Genomic DNA, 26,631 nt, shown 5'->3' on the forward strand with positions numbered 1-26,631 from the left:
CACTGAGTGGGCATACATCTCCTTTCTTTTCACTGCAGAGGTTGGCTGGTGAATAGATGTATATGTGTGCGTGCACATATGGACATGCACACATGCACATGTTCATGGTGGATTGCTGTAATGCTATGCCATTTATACAGATGTCTGTGTGTACAAATATAAAATAATATACAGTAGTGTATATAGTTGCTGGAAAATTGCACAGTCCAGAAGGCTGAGATCACTCTTCTCTCCTCTGAATGATGCTGCTAAAACATGAAAACCAACACCCATTCTTCAGGGCTTTACTTCCCTGTTGGCTAAACTAGGCTTGCTGGCAGTTGGGGGAAAATTTGTTTCCAAAGCCAGGCGTGATCTCCTTGCCAGAGAGCTCAGGTGCAGCCAGAGTGTGGGGGGTGTAGGTGGAAACTGATGTGTGCTTCATAGAAACTATTAATAATCAACTCCCTTAAACAGATAGGATTGTTATTGAAATAACTGGCAGCATGCAGAGATGTTTTGGTCATTTAGAAAATGACAAAAGTCCCACTGGCTTTCCCCCAGTGCTTGTGGTTAGATTGTGTATGAGGTTTTGATGTTATTTTCTTAGAAGAGAGAGAGATTACATAAGAGGGCTGACAGCCTATAAAAATGTCCTCACTCAGCATGGGCAGGAACCAGGTTAGACTTCTTCGAAGGCAGCTGAAACCTGTAGCTGCACAGAAAAAAAATAAATCTGGGGAGAAATTACTTCTCTGGGAGACAGCCACTAAGATTACCTTGAATAGAAGTGTTTCTAATGTATTTTTTTTCCTGGTAGTATTCCCAGTTGGACGGAAAGCATCTGAATCTACTTGGATGATGAGGAAGGCAAAATATTCCTGGGGAGCCTTTGCGGGAAGAGGCAGCAAGTGGGAGAAAACGGTTGGGGAAAACACAAGGATGCTGCCCGAGGCCACACATGAGGAGAGAAAGAAGCAGGAGGTGAAGAGAAGAGGGAAACTGAAAACGATGGCAGGCAAACTGCTAAAGGCCATGGCTAGTGGGAAAGAGGCAGCGGAGGAGAAGGCTGGCGGTGAGGACGTGACAGGGAATTTGCTGAAGATGGCAACCAGTAGGAAGGAAGCGGAAGGAGGGATGCTTGCAGGTAACCTTGAAGTTATCTCTGGGTCCAGTCCTGAACCTCCTCTGCCTCTTCCAGCTCCGCAGGCTCTTGTTTTCATTAGCTTCTGGAGTAGGTTCTTCGTGCTTTCCTCCTCCCCACCCTTTTCCTGAGTTCTTGTCCTTTCTGGACTGTACACCTGCTCCTCTGGAAACTTCTGTATTTCACCTTCCCTTTGCCTCACAAGTATTTCTCTTTACTATTCTTATTTTTGTCTCTGCAAAGACTCCTGATGTGTCTTGTGAGAAAGATGATGTACGTGTGACTGACACCCTGTCAGGTGTTACTGTGCTGTTCTTCCACAGATGGGGAGGGAGAGGTAGGTTGTACATGGGATAATTGTACCAAGGGAACATTTCCCATGTGTTGCATGTATTGAGCCAGGATGGGTGCAGCTTGCTAGACCCCTCCTGAGCAGCTTGCCCATTGCTTTGCTGAAGATCCTTGCATCAGGCCTTCTCCATTTTGTGTCACGTGCCTCCCTCCAGTTCTGTTTGATGTAATTCTTACTACACAGATGAGGTGTTTTCATAGCGGAAGGTTAGGACACAGGTGAAAGGTAATGGAAGCTCATACTGTTTCATTCTTCACTCTACACCCAAACTTGTATCCTGAATTATCAGAGTCCCACTGCTTCTGGCCTTGCTTAACTTCCCTGGGTTCTCATCAGGTTTGTTTTTTCCTCTGGGCTCTGCTACAGATACGTTTGGGCAAATCTTGTTGATCTTTTGTTACTCAATTATGTCATCTGTAAAATGCACAGGAAAAAACCCACAGCTCTGGGCACCTGTTGTGAGATTACATTTAACTGTGGTGGTGAGCTGTGATGGGTAAAAACCATTTGGAGAACAAGCAGCAGCAGCAAAAAGCTTCTCCTTCCAACTTCTGAACTTTAAAGATTTTGTAACTGCTGTGATAGGGTGTCTGGTGATTAGGGCAGTGGCTCAGTCACTGCAACTTCTTGCAGACGTGGAACTCATGGCGAGTTACTTGAATCCCCATCACTGAGACACTGCAGATAGATGACCACCTTCTGATTTTCACCTTTGGGCGAAATAACACGCATAGTCATTTGGCCTAGTTACAAAGCCCCAGCAAAGAGAGGGCCCTGGACTGCACTGAGCTGTCTCAGTCTAAGACAAGAGCTCACTGGCAGGAGTGCCACCCTCTGCATAGCCATGCCAGACTGTGAACGGGTGGGAGGGACCTTACAAGACAGTTTGCAGCACTTTGGTCCTGCCAGGGTTTCTGTAGAGAAGACAGAGGATTCCTTCTAGTCTTGACTTTCAGCTTTTGGCTCTTTCAGAAGACATCCTTTCTCTAATGCTTTTCTTCTGGAAAAAAAAAAGGTACATTCCTTAAGGAAAGATTGTCATTAATGAACCTGCATTGCCCACATGATGGGGTCTACTGGGTTGATGACAGAAAGCTGCAGAAGACTAGTCTGCAGGCTTAGTTAGCCTGGAGGAGAAAGGATGAAAGAAAGAAAGAGGAAAGAAAGTGCTTGCCCAGAGGAAACTGAGAGGTGCTAGACCTTAAGTGAGGTGATCTTGAGTAGATCCTGAGGAATTCTGGGAAACATACACTTGGATATTAAAGTAATGGGTCCTATAGAGGAGTGAACAAACATCAAATTGTCTTGTTACTCTCTCTATTGCAGAGGAAACAATCTGTGGATTCATTGAGCAAGGAAAATTTTTTGAAGCTTGTGATCGTATTTATGATTTGGAGCGTTCTGGAAATGATGGTGTGAGAAAGTCTGAATCACTTTATATGCTACTGGCTGAACGAATGTGGACTGTGGTGGGAGATGCACTCAGTGGAAGTGATAGGATGGGAACACTGGAGCCATTGCAGTCAGTGGGGGAATCACTGAAGTGGGAGAAGCAGAAGGAAGTGGAGTGGCTTGACAGCAGCCAAGAAACAGAGTCTGTTTCCACCTGGAGTCCAAGCTTCTGGAGGAAAGATCTGGAGGAAAAACTAATACAGTACATGACAGCCCAGATTCCCCCGTTTGGTTCCTCTGATAACACAGACGAGACTGCACTAAAACAGCACCTGAATCAGCTGGAAACCATGTTTCTCCCCACCCTGGAGCACAGAAGTGGTGTCTTCAAGGAAGCAGGACTGCTCGCCACCTACGGCCGCTGCTGTCATGCCTCTTTGTCTTCTCACCTTTCCACGCTCACTAACAGTAACTATTTCAGCTTCAGCCAGTGTCTTTTAGTTTATGAATGGGGTCTTAAAATGTACAAAAGGTATGTTTGAAGGACTTCTTTTTCTCTACATTTTTCTATGTCTCTGTTCTTCGGTTCTGAGCACAATCTCTGCTTCCTGTTAACACAGTGATGCTCAGGACTCTTGCAGAGTTTAGACTTGCCCGCTGCCTGTTTTATCTTCTGTGCTCTCAGAATCAGAGCCTTATTTCATTGCAGTACTCCTCTTTCTAAATCCTTAGTATTGGGCTCAGGGGCTTACCTGAGGTAAGCAGGTATGTCTCTGCTAGACTCCTGTTGGACATCCACAGTGTCCTGCTTTCTTGAACAATTTTTTTTCTCTCATTAAGCCTTTTTTTAGCAAGGTTCATAATACTCTGATTACTCCAGAATAATTCCCTCTTGCATTTGTGTCAGCATGGTGCTCTGTGGACTTCCCTTGTTATCTTCTTGGTTCTCTCTGCTTTATCTGGCATGTAGTTTGACCAGTTGTTTCCATATTTCCTGCATTAGTGTTCAGATCACAGGAAAAACATTTAGCAAATCATTAAATTCCCGCCCAAGTTTGGGAAAATGGATGTGGATTTCCCCGTGATCTGAAGAGTGGCACATCTGAGAGCTTTCAATTCAAAGCCTGTGGGTATCATCAAAGCCTGAAGCTTTCTTGTGATTTCTTTTTGTATGACAGTGGTAGATGAGGTGTTTGATTCTCTGCATCCATGGTTACTTTGCTACTTGGCAGCTCCAATCTACTTATGTTCTAATAGTTTTCAGCCCTTTTGGGTTATTTGATTGCTTCCGTCCAAGCCTAAAGCTTCTCTGTTCCTTGTATTAATTATGCTTATAAACCCTTGATTAGGTCATAAACAGTTCATCATGTGGGCTCTTACCCTCACCAGCTCCCGAAGGAGGGAGGCAGGGGGGTGAGTACACATTGGTGCATGCTGTCCGCAGACACATGTGGGAGACATGTGGCCAGGATGCATCCCTTCTACTGCTTTTTTAAAATGGTGAAACTTTAGAGTAATGGATTGATGAAATATTGAAAATGTACATGAAATTGGAGGTGAATAATTACATAATTTAAATATGTAAAGAAAAGCACAAAGACAGGAAAAAATATCTTATGCAAATACTGAATTCCTTCAAGAAAATAAAACAAGCAAGAGCAGCCTGTGACTGTATTAGGGTCAGAAGGCAGTGAAGAAGGTGGAAATAAGAACAGCAGAGATGCCAGACTTAACTATTTGGATTTTCCTCTCTGAATACAGTTACAGCCTTAATGAAAGCTTCTGTGTAGATGCAGCTGTCCTGGTATATAGTTTTTTATTCCATTCAGAGAGAATATGACACTTGTAAAGTTGTGCATCCATGGAAGTGTGCTTGGGTGACTCTGCCCAAGCCCAGGAAGGAATTCAGCAGCAGCAATGAGGGGAGAGGGAAATGACAAGCAAAAACTCTAATTTGGGCAGCAAATATAGGAAGAAGGAAAAGAAACAGCACAAAATAATAGCGGGCAAAAGGGAATGACAAAGATCATCTGCCATGTAGTGGCTGCCCCAACACTGCAAACACTGCTGGGTGTTTGCAGGGCACCCCATTTGCTTAGCATGAGGCCATGGTGCCGAGCAGGGGGTGCCAGGCGGGCGACGGGCTGTGGACCAGCAGGAAACTGCCCCTCTTGCTGAGCTCTTGTTTCTGTACGCAGTGGCAGCGAGACATGTCTGAGACCAAGGCAGACCCCCCAGCACAGCCTTTCCCTTGTTGTACAGTGTCTCGTGTGGATTATTTTGAAGACTGAGGAAAAGTTACTTGCAGTCTCACGGGTAAGAACTCAGGAGTTTTACCCCAATCTGCCTGTTTTATTCCTGCAGTTTTAAAATAAAGAATACCCTTGTTAAATTAGCTGCTCCATTGCTAGCTGAGCCAGCCCTGCTCAGGTGTGCGTGAGCCCCAAGGTCGAGTTTCATTGCAGAGCCCAGGTGTGAAAATCCATGACTGTCTTCTGCCAAAGGGATGCTGCCCTGTCCTTGCACCATAGCAAAGAGATGCTGGGACATTTGCAAATCTCTCTTCATCCCGTTGCTGTGCCTTCATAGTGCTACAATCTACTCTGCTCAGAAGCCAGTGTTATCTAGAGGAGAGGGAGGCTACAGGTGAAATCCACTTCCTTATTGAGGGCCATTTCAAGTTCATCTCTCCAGCTGTTAATGAGCCCACAGTGTGCAACAGTTGGGTTTTTGTATAGCCTCTTTGCCTCAGCTGTGCAGGATATTGAGGCTGCTGGGTTTGTCTGTATGTGGACCCCTCCCAGCCCTTTCCAGCCTGTGGGACTGACACTGCTGAGGTTATAGCAAAGATTATTTCCAGAGCCCAGCACAAGAAATCGTGCAGCTGGTGCACACCCAGCACAAATCTCCTGTGAGGTAGGAGCAGGGCATCTTGCCTTGAGACCCCACAGGTGACCTCAGCTCCAGGGCTGTAAGATCTCCTTCTTTTGTCCGTGAAGCTCCCCCTTGGAAGAATGCTGTCTCAGCCTGTGGAATACAAATGAAGCAGGGAAGATATGTTGTAGCAACAGGGAGTTCCAGAGGAAACCATGCTATTTGGAAAACTCAGCGGGGCCTTTTAGATTCAGCTAAAGCCAAAATGCAGCAGCAGGAGTTACCACACTCATCTCTCTTGCTTTCCCTTTCCACCAGCCCCCGGGGAGCAGAGGAGGGGAAATTCCATGGCAAACTGCTGAATCACCCCAGGGAAAGTACTCTAAATTGCAGAGATTTTCCTCAAGACCTATTCCCTGAAGGAGAACAGGAAGGTAGTGACAATCATGGGAGCAGAAGTGCCAGCTGGTGACAATATGCTTAAGACCTACTGATTTCAGTGTTTAACATGAAGCATCTTTATGGGCTGTTTCTAATCATTACCCTCGGGAAGACCACGTGTTCTTGAGGTCCGTTTTTAGCATGTATTTCAATGAAGGAAATGACTTTACTCAAGGCAGTGCTAGTGAGGTTATCTTAGAGCATGTCACTGAGTCATTGACAAACCCTCACAGATGCTGACTAACAGTGATGAAGAATTTAACTCTTTTTTTTTTTTCTTTTTTTTTTTTTTTTTCCAGTTCCCTCTAATGTAATGGCTGGAGAAAGCTTTTGTTTAATCATGAGCTTTCTGCTTTCCTGATACACCATGCGTTGAGCAGGCTTACCTAGATCTGGCAGTGGTTATGAGATCTTACACCACGCTGCACTGAGTTGGCTGCATTTTTTCATGCCAGCTTGGATCTGGAAGCATCACAGGTCTACAGGGTGCCAGATTGTACATAGAGCACAGAGCTGGAATTGCTGGAGAGTGTGGTAGAGCAGCGTCCCAGCTTGCTTCAAACCTGGCCAGCTTAGGACCAGCTCCATGTTCAAGCAAATGAGCTTAAGTTGACATAAGCTGACTTCATATGGAAAAATTATGGATGTCCCTTTGCTCAGCTCAGTGGCATATGTTATAAAACCAGCTTTATCCCTCTACTTTTTTCTCCAGGGTGGTCCCCTGGAGCCTTTCATTATTCTGCATATACAGGAAGCTGCTGTTGAGAAAATATCCTGTCAGTTATCCCTGAGCGATTGCGATATACAGTTGTGACTGTAAATCACATAGTGCAGATTTTGCCACTTCAATGGATGATGAGAGTTTTCTAAATGCAAAGAGACTGACCAGAATAAGCCATGGTCTGCTTTGCCTGTGAATACCTGGCTGGAAGTGCCAGCCTGATATCTGTGCAAACTAAAAGTACTTTAAACAGAAATGAGCAATGAGAACTGTGACCACATCTGAAGGTGCTGAGAGCTCAGATGCTGTTAGGGGTTCAAAACCACTTCCAAACACCACTGTGGGGAACTCAGCCAGCTCTGCAAGCAGGCAGCATTCCCTCAGCCTGGACATGTCTAGGGCAAGGGGACTTTGTGCCTTTTGAGGTTGCAAGGTGGGTGAACTGGAAATGATGGTGCCGTTGACTGGGTCGTCGATCCGTCACCACTGTCCTTGCTGTATTTGGGAATATGGCAAGAGTGCAAGGCAAACCTTCCAGCATGACCAGGGTTCATTCTGATACTGAGAGGCGGAAAATGAATTTTCCATCCCCTGCTTCTGCAGCCTCAGCAAAAAACTGGCTCCTTGTCCAAAAGTGGAGATGGCAGGACCAGATATGCACACTTGGACAAAAGCTCAAGAAGAGTTTACACTGACCTGGAAAGGATCACTTGGGTCTGTGTCTTCTTTCCTCCCTCTGTCTATTTTTTCAAGTAGTCAGAAGGAGGGCTGAGAAGTTCATGTGCTTTGGAGAATTTGGGCTGAGGACTTGCTGCTACCCGAACGAATAAGGCTGTGCAGTTGTTCTGCAGTGGCATGCTCGCATCCATGTTGAGCCTCTTAGCTGATTTTGACCACACTTGATAACAATGTAGAGGTCTCAAGGTATTAAATTTTACATGTTTTAAACCAGCAGCTGGACAGATGAGGGACCGAAGTAATAACTCGGTGCTTTGTATTTTCTGAGAGGAAGCGGTTGGCTGGGCAGTCAGCACTGGCGGGCTGGCCATCCATGGACTTGAAACTTTTAGAGCATACCACATCATGGTCAGACAGGGAGGGACAAGGAGGAAACTGGGGGTTATTTACGGGCTTGTTTGTTACAGCAGAAATTCTGGTCCTCTCCATGTTGGAGCTTTGGTGCCAGAGGTGCTGGTGTCACCACAGGAGCTACAAATGGGCAAGCTCATGCTAATTCAGGCACATAGTTTGATCCAAAGCAACTAAGTACTGTGGCTCAACAAGTTATTGCCTTGCAGTTACTAACCTAATGCATGCTTTGTCCCATTGCAGAGCAAGACATTCGTGTTGTCTTAGGCTGACGCATTTTACTGTGCAACTGGGGCAGGCTAGAAGTGTTTGTGCAGCTCAGCTGAGATGTGTTATCTCAGCACATCATATTCACACAATTGCTCACAGTCAGGTGATGGCACTCGGGAGGAAAGGAATTTTTCTTGGGTTGTTTACAACTGCTTATTTGTCTTTGATTAACACTTTTCAAGGAGTATGGCAAAGCAGTTGTTCTGAGTATACTTTTGATGAAATTCTTCGGTGACAGCCACAAATTCCCTAATTCATCAGCCAGAAAAGAACAAAGACAAAAATGGAAGATCAGACTTTACATTCTTTCAGTTTCCTTGGAGGAAGGTGCAGAAATGAAAGAACAAATAAGTGAGCCAGGCTTTTGAGTTTAAAGCTTCTATAAAGATCAGATCATGTTTTAAGCAATGAGCTCTTTCTCTGCAGTGTTAGTTTTGTTTTTACAGCCCGTTCAAACTCACATAAGCCAGCCAAGTCTTGGGAAATTTCCCATCATGCAGCCTCATGGGACTCATCTCACCATGACAGTAGCTTTAAACACTAACCCAAGTCCTCTTTGCACTCATGAGTCCCTGGCTCAAGTGAAGGAATGCTTTTAATTAGCACTGGCTGGTTTATACGGGTGCTGGTTGGAGCTAGGAAGGGTGGAAAATCTCAGCTACAGTAGCTGGCAGCACAGAGTTGTGTCTAAGTGTTGTTTTGCTATGTGGGCGCCTTCATTTGAGCTAAGCTAACTAGGGAAGACTGTAGATAACCCGAGCTGACACTGGGATGAAAGGAAGCTGCAAATCATTTAAACTCAAACAAACAATGTAGAACAAAACAGAACAATGTTATTAGGTCAGCTGGAAAATAGCCAGACTTTGGGTTAAATGAGACAGCCAAAAAAATAGAGGCAGAAATTCATCTAGTCCAAATGCATAATGAGAGGCTGGGAAACTGAACTCATTATGAATGCCATTGTATCTCAACTGTTCTTTTTTCTTTTCTTGTAATATTTAGAAGGAAGTAGGGGAAGCCCTGAAAGAAGCCTTTGATATTGGGAAACCCCCTAGTGCAGATGCTGCAGTCATTCAGGTAAACTGGGGTAACTGAAAAGCTCTCGTATTTTGGGGAAGTGGTGTTTTTGCAAGCAAGTACATAGGTTTTGGCCAGATCCAGTTTTGCGTGTCTTGGCCTAAGCTCAGTGTGTTAAAAGCTTGCAAGTTAGCCGCCATCCTTAAACTGCATCTGTTTGCTCCCAAACCTGTTTTTCTCTTGCTTGCATGTAAAGAAAAATAAACTAACTAAGAAAGGATGAGCCTGAGATTAACTGATTCAAGCTGAAGTTGCATTTTCATGTATGTACCTGAATTTTCATATAACCTTTTGGAAAGTTGTGGAGTATGTTTACCAGTCTGCTCTGTATGAGTTTTGCAGGGCACTTTTATAAAAGCAGCAAGAGCTGCCAAGCCATGGCAGGTCCCCGTGTCTGGCAGTGCAAATGCAGGCAGCTTGCTCCCTGTTTTTGTGCTGGGTACAGCTGCGACTGCTGCCCCGACAGGTTAGGCAGCACGAGGGACTACTTCAGAGCACAGCGAAGCCGAGTGCTCGAAGGGCACTGCAGAAGCACACTCTGCTGATTTATGAGCAGTACATACCATGGCCAGAGGGTGTTTGGATCAAGACCCACAGAAGGCTTAAAATAAATCCTGGAGTTGACAGGTGGACTCAAGTGATGCTAGACATCAGCAGCAGGTGATGAGCTGCCATGACTGTATCTCTCTTCTCCACTGCCACCACCCCCGTGGCAATCCTGTTTCAGGTCATGAGAGAGGGAAATAGCCTCATGGTCCTTTGGGATGGCAGACAACCTCAGGCACCCCGCTGGAGGCTGGCAGTAGGCATTGCAGGTCAACAGCAGCTGGCCTTCCTTCTGAGGATACAGCTTTAGCTGCCAAAAACTGGCTTTTCTGGCCCAACTCAGACCCAGGCACCAAGTGCAGAGCCTGTAGGTGGGAATTCTCCCTCCTCGCCTTGCCCTGTGCCCGCTGAAGCAGTGATGTACTCAGTGATGTATCTGTGCTGGGGTGGCTTTTAGCTACTGAGCTGGCTGGTTGGTTTTTTTCCCTGCTTCTGTCTGAGAAAGTGAAGGTTTCAAATGGGGACCAGGCCAAAGCCTGTTTTGAATGCTGTGGTCCTCATATCTGCAACATCTGGCCATGCTTCAGCATGAGTGGTTTTGCTATGTTGTGTGTGTAACTGACAGGTTTGAATGCTCTGGGGTAGGTGATGGAAAACCCTGGATGAATAGGCAAGCCTCATGAAATTGCCGCCTCCTCAATTTTCTCAGGCTGACACTTAAAGATCAGATAGAAAATGAACAAGGTGTCATGGAAACTCATCAGCCATGGTTTCCTGACACTTTGGGGTGGCATATTTTATCCCGTCCCTTTGGGTGAACTTTTACATCTGTTGTAAGCAGTGGAAAAACCCATTCACAATGTGAGTCACTCTTTGTCTGTGGCTGACGCTTCCCAGAGCACTGGGAGAGCATAGCGTATGGGTCCATCTGTCTCCTTTTATCCATCTGGCTCTCCTCCCCTTGCAAGCTTTTGTTTCCATGGAGCAACTAATGGGCAGCATTAAGTTGCCACCTGCTCAAGCCTGTCCAATATGGGGTGGATTTTTAGCTGTCTGGCACAGCCCACCTCCTACAGGCACCTGGGCCACCCAACTGAGGTCAGTGGGACGAGAGAGGCGCTGTAGGGTTTAACACAGATTGATTGCCGTGTCTGGCATGAGCATGGTGGCTGGTAAGAAGACACCTGTCTTCTTCAGACATCCCTGGTAGAAACCCTGGCAGAGGCACAGGGCACACAGTTAGAGCTGCCTAACCTTTTTTTTAGTGTCTGCACCCAAATTTATCTGCAAGGGTGGGTCACGTAGAAGCGCAGGTGCTCCTGCAGACGGCGGGTCTTTGTATGAGCTGAGCTGCCAGGCTGGACATTGCTAGCAGAGAGCATCTGTAGGGACAGGCTTTCCCCGAAGCGCAGGACTTGACTCCAGTCTGTTGACCACAATGAAAGCAGTGGTAGCAAAGGTGTTGGATCAGGCATTACAATCAGGATCCTAAAAAATACTTTTATTTTCACAATGACTCTCAAAACTGAAACAGAAGTTGTTGTCTAGAAGGCAGAGGGATTTGCAGCAGGGTGAGGGATGGGATGTATTCCTGTTCACTGCGTAGGGAACATATGGCTTTGGCCTGCTCTCCTCTCACACCTTGAAATCCACAGATACTAACAGAGAAGATGGAGGCTGCCTGGCGTGTCAGTGGGAGCCTGAGAGAGAAGGTGGAAGCTGTGTGCCTGGAGGAGTGCCTGAGGTTCCTGGAGAGGTAGGAAGGATGCTGTTTTCCTCCTTGGCAATGTCCTCAGTGCTCAAAAGAAAGAAATCCTGATGAAGCAACGGACGATGCTGTGTTCAGCCGGATCTGCCATTGCCCCTCTTTAGTTTGGTGGCTGTTTCCCATCAAGCTGTTACTGGAGAGACAGGGCTTCGCTGCTGTTTGTGTGCTCAGCATTTGCTGTCGGACTAAAGCTGAGGGAAGAAAGTGCACCTGGACTTGCCTGGACAGGTTAAAGCCTTGGGGGGTGGTTATTCTGGAGAGGCTTAGACTGTAAAAACAACCAGAAAGAGGAGCAGCCACATGGCCAGTGCCCAGACTTGGCCCTTCCTACCCTGGCTGAACTTTCCAGGCATGATGCTTTCTGCTGGCTCCCTGGGAGGGTGAGGAGCTCTGCTTTGTCCTGCTTCTCAGAGGAGGATGAATGTCATCTTCTTATCTGCCCTCTCACCACTTTTGGCTCCTTTATCTGCTTTTTGTTCTTGGGCATCTCCCTCTCTGTGTATCCCCTGCCAGTACTGCTGCTTGTAGGTAAATATTTCAGGGGGGTTGATTTAAGATCCTTGGCCCTTCACATTATGAAAGGAAAGAAATTCCTATAAAATGGAGTTGTCAGGAGCCATTTGTGAGACTGAAGCTGTGACGAAGCAGTCAATAGACTTTGTGGGCTATGCATACACACTGAGGCTTTATTCTGCAGCTTTATCAGCAAAGCCCGAGCTGTTGCAGCAACAGCAATGGTACAATGAACCTCCTGCCTCTTGATCCCTAGCAATGGCTCCCAGGCAGCTTGAGGGTTCTCCCTGTGCCATTCCTGTGTTCTTCTTCCTTGCCAGCTGGACAGGACAGAGACTGCCTTTGTCTTGCTGTAGATCCCACCTTGGGGAGTGAAACTGTGTGCACTGAAAAGACAAGCCATCACAGAATGTTTCTCCCATTTGCTGCTGGGTTAACGCTGTCAGATGCATTACGGAGCATGCCAGCTTAAAGATATGTCTTCCTCTTCTAACTTAGCTATGAAAATGAAGTAAGAAGCTTTCTCCAGCTCGATGTCTGCCCAGGGATCTGCAGCAGCTTACGAATCCTGGAGAACTGCTGCATTCTCAGGTTAGAATCCAGACCCTAGTGGCATGGGAAGCAAAATTAATTTTATGCTGTCTGATCTAACTCTGCTATGGGGTCAGCATTGCCTCCAGCTGGATCTGGCCAATGCACACCAACCCTTAAGCACAGAGGGAGCCAGCTATGACCAGCAAGACCCCTTCTGAGCTGCCCTGGCTGCCCCAGCAAGAGGGAGAATCAGGTGGGGCCTGTGCCCACAGCCAGGGCCAGGACTGCGGCGTTGGCAGCGCCATACTGCTGCTTCTCACCTGCTCCCAGGCTGTGCAGGTGCAGGGGCCATAGCCTGTGGTCCACCATCTCGCTCTTCCTGGTGCCCACAATGCTGAGCAGGAGGCAGGCAGCAATGCCGTGTTGCATGTGGGGACATTATCCTGGCCGACCCTGCCATGCATTGCGATGTGGTTCCTTTCCCTGGCCTGATTCTCCGTCATTAGGCAAGCCTCATAAATGTTGCACTGAGATGCGTGTGCTAGCACACTTCAAGGTAAGCCCAAGCTTAAGTGCTTTGCTGAATGAAACCCAGTCGAACATGCCAGGCTTTCCCTGGGGTTGCTAGGAAGGAGGGAAGCGATAAAGCACAGAAGGGTGGGGGAGGCTGTTTGCACCTATGAGCTAATTTCAGAAGTGCTTGCAGGGATGGAGAAAACAAGGTTGCTTCTCTTCTTCCTGTGTAAAATTATCTGGGGATCTCTGGAGTCAGCAAAACGCCCAAATCCGGCGTATGCACAGTGCTTACTTGTCATCGGAGCCTTGCATTGAGCCTAGGTAGCTGTTTTGTTTGTTGTATTTGCATGTTGCTGATGCTGGATCCTAGACTGAATACTTACGAGGCTCTTTTATGTAATTCTTTACAGTGATACTGAGAATAAAGTTATACACTGAGCTTTTCCAGAAAGTAAAATCTCTGGTTTCAAGCTAGTGATCATTTTAACCAGGATTTGCTGACTTGAAGACTGTTCTGATGGAAGATAATTGTTTGTCTTGTATTTGTAGGGTGTCAGAGGCACACAGGATGCTCACCCAGCCTCTATTTGTCAAAACCACTTCATGCCTACTCATTTTTGAAAATTCTAGAATTTTTACTTATCTAATCTCACTTGTGATGGGTACAAGTGGCATTTGTGTGCACTGAGCTTTTGTGTCCTTGTGGCAGTATCTTAATGAGAACCATCCAAAAGATGGGTGCGTGTATGTGGGTCATTGAGCTAGCCCTGGACCTGACCATGTGTCCATTCAATTACCCAGGCAGTTATGTTGGTTACTGTAGGAAGAGTCTTGAACTGAGAGAGTAGCCAGGTTTGATCTGATCAATAATTTGCATATGCCTCTTTTTTTTTTTTTTTAACAGGACTGTCTGGCATAAGCTAACATACATTTGCAGTGCCAGCACTGGTCAGGATGTTAAGGTAAATGGGTTTCTAGACAGGATGGAAGATGAGATTACGGAGCATTTTCTGCAGACAGTCACTTCTAAAGTCAAGGTATGGGAGACCCACATTAACAGTGAATACTTTCAGACTGTAGGGCAGGCACACACTTCACTCTCATGTCTGGGTTTGGAAAGGTGAAACCATAGTTTGATCTTCAGGCCCAGTGCCTTCCTCTGCCTTGTCTGAAGCTGTATGTTGACAGTTTCATCTTTTCCAGTTTTGGGGATCCCAGTTCCACTGTTTGTAGTATTTGCTGTTGTGCTACAAATGTATACCCCATGGTGCCCCTGGGCACCCAGACCCCAAGGGTTGAACTTCACCTGATATCTACTCATCCCCAGCAGCCGGGCATCTTCCTGGGGCAGTGATAACTCACAGAGCCCAAGACTGTGATGGGTAGTCAGGATGTAGAGAAGTCTGACCAGAAATGTATCCCTCCCTTGAGGTAAGTTCTCCTCCCTTCACAGTTTTTAAGAGGAGACTATTAGCCTGGACGCCCACCTTCATGTCCTGGGCTCCATGGCCAGATACCACACAATTGCAGGCTCCTAATAGCGTGTGGTGTTGTGTGTTTTTTTGGGAAGCTCCCCTGAGCATCTTCAGGCTCATTGCACAGGCTCCCTCAAGCATGCTGAAGGCAGCAAAAGGAAAATGACAAAAGAAGCCTTGGCCACACTGTGCAGTTTTGGTCTTCAGAGCTCATTGCCAGCCTGTCCCATGGGCCCACACATCGAGCTGGGAGCTGGGGGTAGTTCTGACAGGGAATGCAGACAACCTTGGGGAGCAACAGGAGAGCTAGGGCTCAGATTTTCAGTTCTTCTCCGGCTGTGTCAACACTGTCTTTGAATCACGAAAGACAGAGTTTTATCTTGCCTGCTAAATGATCCTTACCCTTTCCCATTAAATAAGAGGCAACAGCCATGCTGGGAGCAGGATGCCACAGCAGAAGGGCACAGAATGGCTGGCTTTTCCAGCACTCCCCATCTGCAGGGGCACGTTTTACACAGTCCCTGGATTAGAGCTATTGCCACCCATTTTTCATAGGTTTTGGTCTTCCACATTTGGGCTTAAGAACTTAATACATCCTTCCTGAGTTTGAATTGTTTCTTTCTTCCATGTTTTCTGTTCTTTGAAATGAAGGTACAGGATGCTGCAGCTTGTGGAGGAGTCTGTTTCTGAGAGCAGGAAGAGCAAAAGCACGATAATCACTGCCTGTTGTCTGTGCGGTGTCTCTACATGTGCACCCTTTGACTCTGTCTGTCCCTTTTCCTCAGGTAACGCTGAAGGAGCACTTCAGAAAGTGTGACAGTGGTTTTGACCACATCCTTGAATCCTTAAAGCAAAGCTTTTTGGCATTTGGGAAGAAAAAAACAGCCACGTATGAGGTAAGAAATAAGTAAGAAAGTAAAAACAAGATACTATTCAGGAAATCACTAAGACTAGTCCCTGAAACTCTGGATGGCACCGTATTTGAACATTAATCCAAACAACAGTGTTATCTGTTGTTAAAAGGGCTTTTAAAGATCTAATGGTCTCAGTCCAGTTCCTCTATCCAACAGAGCTAGATATCTTCTTCACTGTGGCAGCTAGGACTTTTCTGTAATCTCAGCACAGAAACCAACAAGTGAAGAAATGTGGAAACTGAATGTACCTCCCAAATACATGGGGGGGAGCCTTGGGCCATCTCTGATCCTACCATTGCCCCAACACCATTATATTGGAAATCTCAACTTCTAAGGTGCTTCAACCTCAGTTGTAAGGAATATTTATCCCTTTGATGGAGGGTGGGCACACGGAGAGGTGAAAGGTCCAGATCCCCCCAGGACATAGTTTCTCAGGCAGAGAGTTAAATATGCCAGGGTTGGCAAAGAACAACCTCACAGAGTACCTTTACAGTAGCCTAAAGAATTTGTCTGGGGTCTCACGACACCCTTGAATCTGTTTCTTCAGCAATGAAATTGGTACCTGGGGTACCTTCTTTTGCACACAGGTTGGATTTGCTGCTGCTACCTGTGCCTCACATGTTCCCCGAAGCACTGGACTCCCTTTCTCTTACCCTCCCAGGTCTGCAGGCTCTGTGTCAGTGCCAATTTTAATTAACATTTTGATATGTGGAAAATGGTAATGGAACAGAAAAAGTTAGGAGTTATTGTGCTGTTATTTGGAGCCTGTCACTGGACATTATGTCACATTAGTGCTGGGGCAAGCAGCAGCTTGGTGGTGGAGCTCTGTGCCAGAGCTGTCTGTCTCTTGCTTTGTCTGTTTTGGACAGGGCTGGGGATTTCCTGTACCTTTGGGCTGCAGCCTAAAACTGCTCTGATCCAATTGCTAGTGAAAATGTGGTTTCTGTGCGGCAGCCCATCTCCCCTTAGAAAGGCTCACTTTCCCTCCCCCTTTCAGGCACTCCATGGTCTTGGCACTGGGGTTTCTCAGCAGGTAGTGGGTGTCTCAGAGATGCCCAGGTGCCCAAGGGTATGGCCCTGGGATGTGTCTAGTGGGGATGCTCCACAGAGGCTAGTTCTGGCTTTTTCCGTAGTCCAAGCTGTCCGCAAGTGATGTGTTTGTTAGCTTGGGGCTAAACCAAGTGTCACTGCTGCTTTGGAGTGTGAGTGACCTCTGGCTCAGCTAACTGGTCCCAATGCTTTTTATTGGATGTCTCCACACTTATCATCAATGTTTATGTCATCCACATAGAGCTTGGAGGTACTCCATGTGTTGGACCAGGCTTTTTAAAGGGATACTTAAGGAAATAAATGGGACAGCCATCTGCATGGACCCTATATCCGCTGTCTACACTGGTCAGAGTCTTCTTAGAGATATGGTCTGGTCCTTGCAGGGAAATTAATCTGGGTGTCTTTGCTCTGGAACAGGCCCTCGTCAAGGCTGTCAATGCCATTGTTATTACAGAATATGTGCAGGCCCTCCTGACCTCTTCCAGGAAACCATCTTCTGTGCAGAGGAGGAGGCTTGTCAGCAAGATAGAAGAAGATCATAGGATGCTACAAGCCATCTTTAAAGAGTGCTTAGTAAGTCTTTGATATCGTTACAGTTTTGCTCTCTGTCATCAAGAATGGTACCAACAGAGGAAAAGGCTCTGAAAGCAACAGAAAAGCTTAAGAGGTCTTATCACAGTGGTATCCAGCTTCGCAGAAATGACAATCAGATGTGCTGACGGCCCTTCTGATCTGCCAGAAGCTGTTAGTTTATAGTTTTGAAATGTGTGACTAGAGGAGGCAAGTTTCGCACTCCTGCCACTGAAATAAGAATGAGGCATGCTCCTCTGAGCTGGTGAGACAGCTCCAAATCTGTCAGCTCCCCCAGGCAAGCCTTTGGTACATGGCATGGGGATGCAGATGAGGAAGAGCTGTGTTCCTTCTGGTGCTTTCCTTTGAGCCTCTGGAGCGATGCACCAAATCAGCTGCTCCACATCTTCACCTTCTCCATGGATTGCCCTGTATGGAGGCTCCTCCCTGGACATGGGATATGTGTTGTTATCCCTCCGTCTGGCCTCCTCCCTCCCCACAGGCCCTTCCCAGCCCCTCAGAGCAGGGCTAATGGCTGCATGAGCCATTTCACTGTGCTGCAGCGTTTCCTCACAGGTGGAAACATGCTGATGCTGTTGTGGTTGGTGATGGTTGCAGGGAGGAGAGAGTCTTCCTATGGGGGTAAATACTTCACAGCATTAGGAGTTAAAGATGCATTCCAGAAGGGATAGATTGGGTGTAAAAGCAGAGCCACACCTTTGAAGAAAACTTGTGGAAAAATGCTAGGTCTGATTTGCAGAAGCAACTTCAGAAGCTTAAGAAACCCTCTTTGCTGAATTCATAATCCGGTGTAATTGGTAGTGCTGCACACGAGTGCCACCAGGCTGTCACATGGGTCCCGTGATTACCCAAGGGCAAGGACTGCAATGCCAGCAGCATCCCCTCCTGTGGCCACTCCAGCCGGAGAATGGCTGCAGTGCAATGTCCCCTGGCACAACTCTTTTGCAAATGCAGGCTGAGGGTGCCCAGGCACAGGACTTTGTAAGAGGCTGGACTGAACGTCATGTTAACAGTTGCAAAGTCGGTTCGCTAATAGGACTTGGGTGTGATAGAGCAGATAAGAAACCTCAGCTTTATTGGTTTTAATAATTTCACAAATTCCGAGTCATTCTCACAACTTGTGAATTTAAGCACTAGGTACTGGAAATCTATTTTCTCCTGGATGAGTCTCCCTGCAAGTCATTTGTCAGCAATTCTTACTTTGTCCAGAGAATAAAGTGAAATCAAAATGTTTGTCTGTAGGCTCCTCTAAAAAGCCCTCAGAATTAATGCGTTAGTTTCATGGTGGGAAGGTGGAAGCTGACAGTGTTTTGAGCTGAAGACCCAACTCTCCTGGAGTGATCAATGACAGACGAGTCAATGTTTTGAGCAATCAAGCCATTGGGATTAGCAGGAGGATTCTCTAATTTTACCTCTGAAGTTTACCAGCAATGCGGTGCTCAGCATCAGCTTTGGCAGTAATGTGCAAGGAAAGCTGGTTTTATAGTGTAAAGGAGATACAGGAAATCTAATTATCTACTAAAACCCTACATTCAGCTTGGGAAAAAAAAAGGCTGCATCTAGTTAGCACTGTTTCCCTTGCATCCCCAGGCTGTTTACTTTCTTACTTGATGCAGGAGCACCAAAAACCTTGTGGAGGAAATGCATAAGCGATTTGCAGGGGACAGGCTAATCCTCAGTCAAATGAAGCACACAGTTGTGCATGCAAAATATGTACTCTGCTGCAGACTGAATTTATCGTGCAGGCACTGCACAGGCTGCACCTGCTCTCTGCCCCGCTCTGCCCTCTCTTCAGGCTCTTCCTTCCCCTCTGTCCTCAGAAAACATTAGGAAATACCTTGCTTCTCTCCTAAAAGCAGTATGTGCCAAAGGCACTTAAGCACTGCTGACAAGACACCTCTTTTTTGTCCTTTTAGTTTGCAGGCTGTTTACCTCTAACCTTGCCTGTCTGTATAGTGCTTAACTAAATCTGACACCTTCAAATTAATTAGCATTTTGTAATAGTGAGCTTGCCAAGTATGAAGCTGTACAGTATCGGTGCCTTAGGAGCTGAGTACAGCTTGTGCGCTGTGCAGAGCCAGACAGGCTGTGTGTCTGCAGTGCAGAGGAAGAGGGGGAAGGCTGTCTTCAAATATTACTATTATTTTTAATTTATGTTCGATGCGGAGGTGAGCCGCACTGAGAATGCAGCCTGCCGTTTCTAATGCCCCGCGGAGATCAGGGGAACCTGCCCTCGTTTGGCAGCCTGTTCTCCAGGTTTGCTTTGTCACAGAGTGTCTGTTGACGTGATGGCATCAATAATTCAGGGAAGCAATTTAATTGCATTACCGCACCGATGAAAAATGTGAGCAAGACCTGAAGCTCTCTCTTGGCAGATCATCCGCATTCTGCTTCCTCCGGTTTTCCTAAAAATGCTGTGTGTTTCTTGATGAGGATTTCTTCTTCTGTGTGCTCCAGTTTAGAGGGAGATGACCATATGCAGCAGCTACCAGCCATGTCATGTACTTTGCAGTGTCCAGCCGTGCTTCCCATTTTTTCTGTTTTTCAGTTAGAGGATCTGTGTCCTCTCAGCCACTCTCCAAGGTCACTTTTCTGTCCCTGGGCTTGCTCCAGGGCAGCAGAAATGCCATTATGTCTGGCCAATAGGGCTTTTTTTTCATATAGGTACAGGGCTGTGCTACCTCTTGAAGCAAACCGCTTCCCAAAGGGTGAAAAGGCCTTGAGAGGAGAGGTGATGTAGGGAAAAATGAGGTAATTTTGCCCACTTTGCCAAAGGAAATGCAGGAGGGGATTCTGTACTGATGAAGGTAGTGACCCAGCTGCCCTGGAAGCAGTCTGTGGCTACACCCCAGTTTCTTTTCTCCTACCCTGGAGGGAAAACAGGCTTCTATACACTCACAGACAGTCCTGCAAAGCTCCTAACCCATGCAGTGAGATCCCCAGTCTGATACAAGTCCAGCTTTTAGTGTTGTATGCTGCTTCCTCTGCCCTGAACACATCTTTGCTTCTCTGCCCAGGGTCCTGCAGCTGGTCCCCTCAAGGATCCTATAAAAGCAATTTTAGAACTTATTCAAACTTCCGATGCTGAGGGGATGAAAATAGCCCTTCTACCCATTCTCAAAGAATTTCCTGATCTAAGGTAAGGTCTTTTATTGGTTTGACTTCTGTAGTTTCTTACATGTTTACTTGCCACCAGAAGACCTACAGCAATATTAGTCCTGCGATACTTTTTGCAGAGTGCTGGGCCAGGCACAATGCTTACTTTTGGATGCACTCGGCGCTGCCTGTTCACAGGTGCTGATTACAAGGTTTATAACTTTGCCAGACGTCAACCAGTGGAGTTGAGATGTCCTTCTGTAAAGGTGAAGGATAGATGAGATGGCTGTCGACAAAGCAGGAATGCTATGGAAAAATGCTGCCTGAATGGACAGTTTACAGGCACATGTGTGCCAAACGTAGGTTTCAAGAACATGCTTAACTCAGGCATTTCATAGCTTCCAAGGACTAGGCTTTTGGCTTTAACACTTCACCAATCCTTTTCTGAAAAAAAATCCTTTTTCGCAAAATCCTAGGTGTATTCAGCAAGAATATACACTTCCATTTCTCAAAGGCATTTCTTTTAAAAGAAATTAAATCCAATTTTTATTAGGAAAGTGAGATCTTAGCTAACTGCATTTGTTGCAAGTCTGTGGTTTATTACATCTATCTTTTGTTCTGATGCCTTGTGCTAGTGACTGTATTTTTCCAAGTTAACATGATTACAGTGTGAAGCTCTCTGTCGCAGGGTGCAATGTAAAGGACAGATGTAAAGGCCAAAAGTGTGAATAGCTTGAAATGGGGAACAGACAATTTGTGGTCAATAATTATTTCAGTGCCTATTCAACATGACAGTCATGATATAACCCCCAGCAACGGAAGTCCTTAAACTGCAGACTGCCAGAAGCAAAAAAAAAAAAAAAAAGACAAAGAGAGATCGTGTTGTGCTTCATCTGGGTTTTATATTCTTTTCTTAAGCATTTACTGCTTCTGAAGATGCTATAGAGCTAAAAAGCTGCTTATCTGATACAGCATATCAATTCTTACTCTCTTAGTACATATATATGTACATATATAAATAGTAGTATATATATAACTGTGTCTTTATATATATATATATGTATATATATATACCTAGTATAGGAAGTGGGCATAGGGAGTTCTCAGAAGAATGTTATTTTGATCCAGATCTCAGAGGAAGTCATCCTGGTGTAAGTAGATGCACTGTTCTTGATTTCAGAAGGTTCCCGTGTGTTTAAAACTGTTTGGCTTGGATCCGTTTGCCCTGTTTGTTAATCAGACTAATGTGATGTGGCCCTGCTCAGCGAAGCGATGCTATGTAGAACAAGAATCCTATAGCCTTCCAGATGAACCAGCAGTAGCTCCATTTGAGGGGATAAAAGATACCAAAAATGCTTCCAAATGGTGAAATGTAGAGTTACCTGAAACCTATTATGGAGGGTACAGATGTTTTTCTAGAAGAAACCTGAGGTGAAGATTTCCAGTTTCATGGGGATGCCGTGTGCACGGGGCTTGGGACCTGTGAGCGCAGCCATATCCCACACAGTTCTTGTGATATGGCCTCCTCCTTGTTAGGTGGTCAGAGGGTGTCATAGAGCAGCTCAGCAGTTTCCAGTCTTTTGTCTGGATCAGTGAAACAGAGTGATAGGAAGCAAACTTTTTTTCCTTGACTCATTCACTGACCTGCCTTCTTCTCCTTTTGGAAAGGAAGGAACATCTGAGTGCAGTGCTGGACATCAAAGACTCGCTCAGCCGAGAAGACAGAGCTGCTCTCTTGAAGGCATTTCATGATAATTGCAGGCAAACAGAAAGAGAAGAAAACTTGCTTTTTGCAGATATAGAAGTAAAACCTGGAAAATATGGACTTTGTGGCTGCCTCTGCTGTTAGCAAAGGTAGGTGTGTGTGTAAGCGTGCTTGTGTGTAACACACGCACCCACACAGGCGTCGGCATTCCTGCTTACAGGGAGGTGGAATGACTATGGCTGTAGCGTCACGTCCCCGAGGTCCTTGTTGCTGGTTCAACTTCCCTCTCTCCACCTGCAAATTTCCACACCGTGAAACATCAAGTTGTAGGCAGTGCAGGGCCCCGAATGCTTTGATGTGTGATTCAGGTTACAGCAGGGACAAAGGAGAAGACGGGGCTGTGTCTGTGTGGCCCCACAGCAAGGTCTCTCTGCAGCATCCCCTCCCTCCCAACTCTTCCCATGTGTGCATGGGCAGGGGCTCCCAGGCAAGCGCTGCTGCCTCCTGGCAGGGCATGCTGAAGGATTTCCTTCTCGGGATGCCCCCTCCAGGAGAGCAGTGTTAATTAAAATGGGCTTGGTCCTGTTCGGGTGACTGTGCCCTGTTGCAAGCACCAGTGGCGAGGGTGCCCCCTCTGTGCTGTCAGCAGCAGCACCAGTGGCAGAAGGGAGGAGGGATAAAAGTCAGAGGGATGACTGTCACTGTAAGGTCTTAAATCCCCTGGAGTGAATTGCCAGGGCTCATTTGGAGCACCTGCAATCTCCTTTCAGTTTCTTAAGGGATTCCTTCCCAGTCGCAAATTGGGGATTTTTTTTTTTTTGGGGGGGGGGGGTAAGCTGCAGCAGACCTTGAAACTAAGCAGGTCCTCATAGTTCAAAAATACTTCTTAGTGGAGAACATGCAGCTGTTTGCTTCACTTTAAATAATCTGCAACTTTTTTTTAGTCCAAATTTTTCAAGCTCAGAGGCAGAGAATTTTGTTTTATCTTTGCCAGGCCAGAGCCCTCAGCTATCAGAAATAGTCCCCCGCCGGTTAATATTTACGGATTGTCACCACTCACCTTGTGTTGGATAAGCCGACTAGACTATCTCAGGTTGAGAAGCACAGTTCCTTTCCACCTCCTCCTCTGCTCTCCAGTGTCATCATTTATTTATAGTTCCCCATGTTAGCAGATCAGGGATGAGTTACGCAGGGCTCTGACCTGGGGCCTCCAGGCACAAGCAGACAGCGAGCTACCCTGGTAGCAGGGAGAGAAGGCAATTAGAGAAACAATTAATAAGCACACAAGCTTTCCCTTCCTAATGAAAACTGATTCTGATACAATGAACTGTCTATCAGCCACTCTTATACTCTCCTTTAAAGAAATTACCCGTGGCATCACCTTTGCTTTAGAAACGGTATTGAGGAATGTGTTTTTAAAACACTTAATTCCCTTAATCTCCTGTTTGCTGAAATCCCCTGGGTAAATAGGCTCCCAAATCTCAGAAGTCCTGGCTGAGTCTGCAGTGTGGTGGAAGCACGTGTGTAGCACAGGTTGGTAGCCTCACCTGAGCCCAGGGGTAGCAGTAACAGTGAATCAGTTATAGCATGTGCTCAAAGGAAGGTCACCTTCCTCCTTCTATCCCAGCCCTGCAGTTTTGCTGCCACGCTCTGGGGTGTGACCTGCAGGTACATTGGGAATCCATCTGCTTTCTTCCAGCCAGGAACACAATAATAGCATGTATTTGTCCCTACTGCATGTGGAGGCAGGAGGACTTTGGAAAAGTGTTATCTTTGGTTGTTTCATGTTAGCATGAAATGACCTCCCAGAAGAGGAGTGAGCAGGTTTGGCTAGAGTGGGCAGGGAGCAGCAGGGATGCTGCCCATGGCTGTGGGCCCATGAATTCTGTTAGCCAAAGTAGCCCAGGAACTGGAGCTTTTCAGCAGGTAAATGTCAATACAGCTTCATGCAGGAGTCGGTGCATAGGAGGGATGTTTTTGCTGTTTGACTCTTGCACGTGTTCTGACGAGTGCTATTTAATTACTCAGCTTTTTTCTTGCCTTCCCTCAAGGCCTACTGCGAGAAACATGAGGTCTCGTTCCCACATGACAGCATCTGCAATCACAGCTCCTTGAAAGCTTCAGGGACCCATGCAGTCGGATGCACAGAGAAGCCTGACAGCTATGGAAGACACAATTCCTGCACTTTTTCAGGAAAATCACATGGCCCAAATCCTACTCTTCTATGCAAAGTCCAGGTGGAAGATGAATGGGATATGACAGAAAGACGTTCCTTCAAAATTTTCTAGAAATTGCTGCTTAGCTGAGTCCTGGTGGTTATTCCCAGGATGTGGCATGGTGGTGTGTGGAGGAGGAGGAAGGCTCCCCCTCATCAAATTTCTCTGTTTCCATCCCTTGTTTCGTACAATCTCACATGAAGCCAGGGACCGCTGCAGCACACGGTGTCCTAGCAGATGACACGGCATCACGGCATCGCAGTCTCCCCCACAGAACCCAGACCCTCTCTTAGGGAATCCTGCCTAGCCCATGGTGCCAGCAGTACCTGCGGGTTTGGGCACCTGGATCCACCCCTCAAAGCCTGACCTGCACCAGGAGGGGTGCAAACAGAGCTGCCTCTTCCCTTGCTCCGCTCACATGAAGGCTGTGACCTGTTTTTGGGACAGCCTGCCGTGGCGCTGGCTGTGGGATGGGGAGCTCTTCCTGTATGAGTTTTACAGCTGGCTCTGGAGCACAGTCTTGGATTCATTTGTATACCTCAGTTACTGGAAATTTCCTCTTGGAGAGGGAGGGGAAAGCCTCATGGGAAGCAAGCAGTGAAAGGAGCTGTTTGTCCCAGCCTCCGGGCAAGGTCTGTGCTGTTTTCAGATGTAAATAGGCAGTTCCACCGGAAAACACTGACTTTTCTTCCCAGTTATCTATGGACTGGTCACAACCTCCAAGCTGGATGAGGTTCAAGGCCCTCCTTTGCTGTTGTGTTAATATAGGCCATTACTGCTCCTCTCTGTCCGTGTAAACAAGCTACCTCAGAAGTGCCAGTGCTTTTCTGCAAGGCCATTCGCCCTTGAATCTGCTTCCCTAACAAGAAAAGGGACAAATTTGTGCATAGCCCATCAATGTGCGAGGCAGGGGACAAGTCAGGCCCTGGGACTGTGGGAAAGAACGAACTTGGGTGGGTGCTGCCACGCTCTGCAGTGCTGTGCTGTCACCCTAGGGACGTGGGTGTCCCGGCTCAGGGGCAGCTTGTCTGCCCAGAGCCCTTTGTGCAGACGGGGTCCTGTGAGCTTGACAGGTTTATAACTGTCACGAGCTTTGCTTCTGGCACAGCACTGAGCATGGGGCAAGTCCAGAGAAGAGGGAAGGAACAGGCTGCTCTGTCTCCAGGGAGTCCTCTGTGGGCTTTTGGGGTACCATGAAACCTCGGCATTGTTACATTCCATCCCTCACATCGTTAAAGGGCAGTGAGAACGTCCCATGGCCTGCCTGCCCTTCCTGACTGCATGTCTGCTTCAAAGGCCCAGCTCCTACATCCCTTGCATTTAATAGCTGTCCATTGCAGCTTCGGTGAGACCTTTCCTGGGATGTGGGGAGGCTGGGGGAGCTGGCTGAGGTGCAGCCTGGCCGGGTGGCCGTGGGTCGGGCTGTGGGGCTGGGTGGACGCCTGCCCTCCGAAGAGCGCCAGCCCTGCTGGGCATGCTGGGCCAGTCACCCTCCCCTCCCGCCTAACTGCACATTTTTTTCAAGCGCGGGAAGGGATGACAGACCCGAATGTGGCAGCAGGGTCAGAGTCAGCCTATGCCGATGGGGACTTCAAGCAACAAGCCTTCCAGAGAAAATAAATAAAAACCCCTCTGACATTTCCATCACGGTCAGGCTAAAAATAATCCCACAGCATGTGGACAGTTCCTGCCATGTACATGTCGATGTCGATGTACGTCTCTGCCATTTGACATTCGCAGGCGGATGAGGGTATGTTCTGCTTGCAAGCAGCGGCTGGGATGCTGGGCTTGCCGCTACCGACCCTGTGGATGAGATGGCTGTGGACAAGCCCCACGACATCATGGCTGCTGCTGTGCCTGTCCTCGCTGGGCAGGCAGGGGTTGGGCAGCACCTTCTGCTCTGTGTGTGTGTGGAGAAGCACCACTTTCAATGAGGTTCCTTAGCAGCAAGTTTCTGCACCTCGTGTGTACCATCCCCTCATGGAGAGGGCAAATAAAGACTTGAATTTGTCCGGGAGGTTTGGCACTGGTGTGAGGCTTTCCAGAGCTGGAAGGCCCAGGGATGTTGTCTGGGGTGGACATGGGGGGGGGGGTGTGTGATGGGGAGAGGCCGCCTGGTGTGGAGGCAGATGGTGTGGGAGGGATGTCCTCAGCCACCAGCAAGTCACCTGGGGAGAGCAGATGGTGTGTGGGGAGGCAGCGGCAGGGGGGATGGTGGGTTGCTCCCTGGGGCTATTTGGGGTGATCAGGGAGGGAAGGGGAGGCTGTGGGGAAGGGGGATGAGGGATTTCCCTTGTCTGGGGGGATTTCAACCCACTCTGCTCTGTGCCCTGACCTTCTCAAGTACCCAGCCTCCTCCTTTCTATCC

General features: G+C 47.2%; 1 protein-coding gene across 1 annotated transcript; it reads left to right on the forward strand.

Moving 5' to 3' along the window:
- Window positions 1-822: 822 nt before the first annotated feature.
- On the forward strand, window positions 823-25,629 carry LOC147415795 (exocyst complex component 3-like). Its single transcript, XM_086462858.1, has 12 exons — window positions 823-1,126; window positions 2,802-3,399; window positions 5,066-5,183; window positions 9,265-9,339; window positions 11,541-11,641; window positions 12,665-12,757; window positions 14,121-14,253; window positions 15,477-15,587; window positions 17,073-17,228; window positions 20,264-20,385; window positions 22,011-22,196; window positions 24,099-25,629. Exons 1-11 carry the CDS (start codon window positions 838-840, stop codon window positions 22,189-22,191), a joined length of 1,977 nt encoding a protein of 658 aa, XP_086318984.1. The 5' UTR covers window positions 823-837; the 3' UTR covers window positions 22,192-22,196; window positions 24,099-25,629.
- Window positions 25,630-26,631: the final 1,002 nt, after the last annotated feature.

Source organism: Leptosomus discolor, chromosome 3 (genome assembly GCF_034619465.1).
Source record: "Leptosomus discolor isolate bLepDis1 chromosome 3, bLepDis1.hap2, whole genome shotgun sequence".
NCBI classification, from domain to species: Eukaryota; Metazoa; Chordata; class Aves; order Leptosomiformes; family Leptosomidae; genus Leptosomus; species Leptosomus discolor.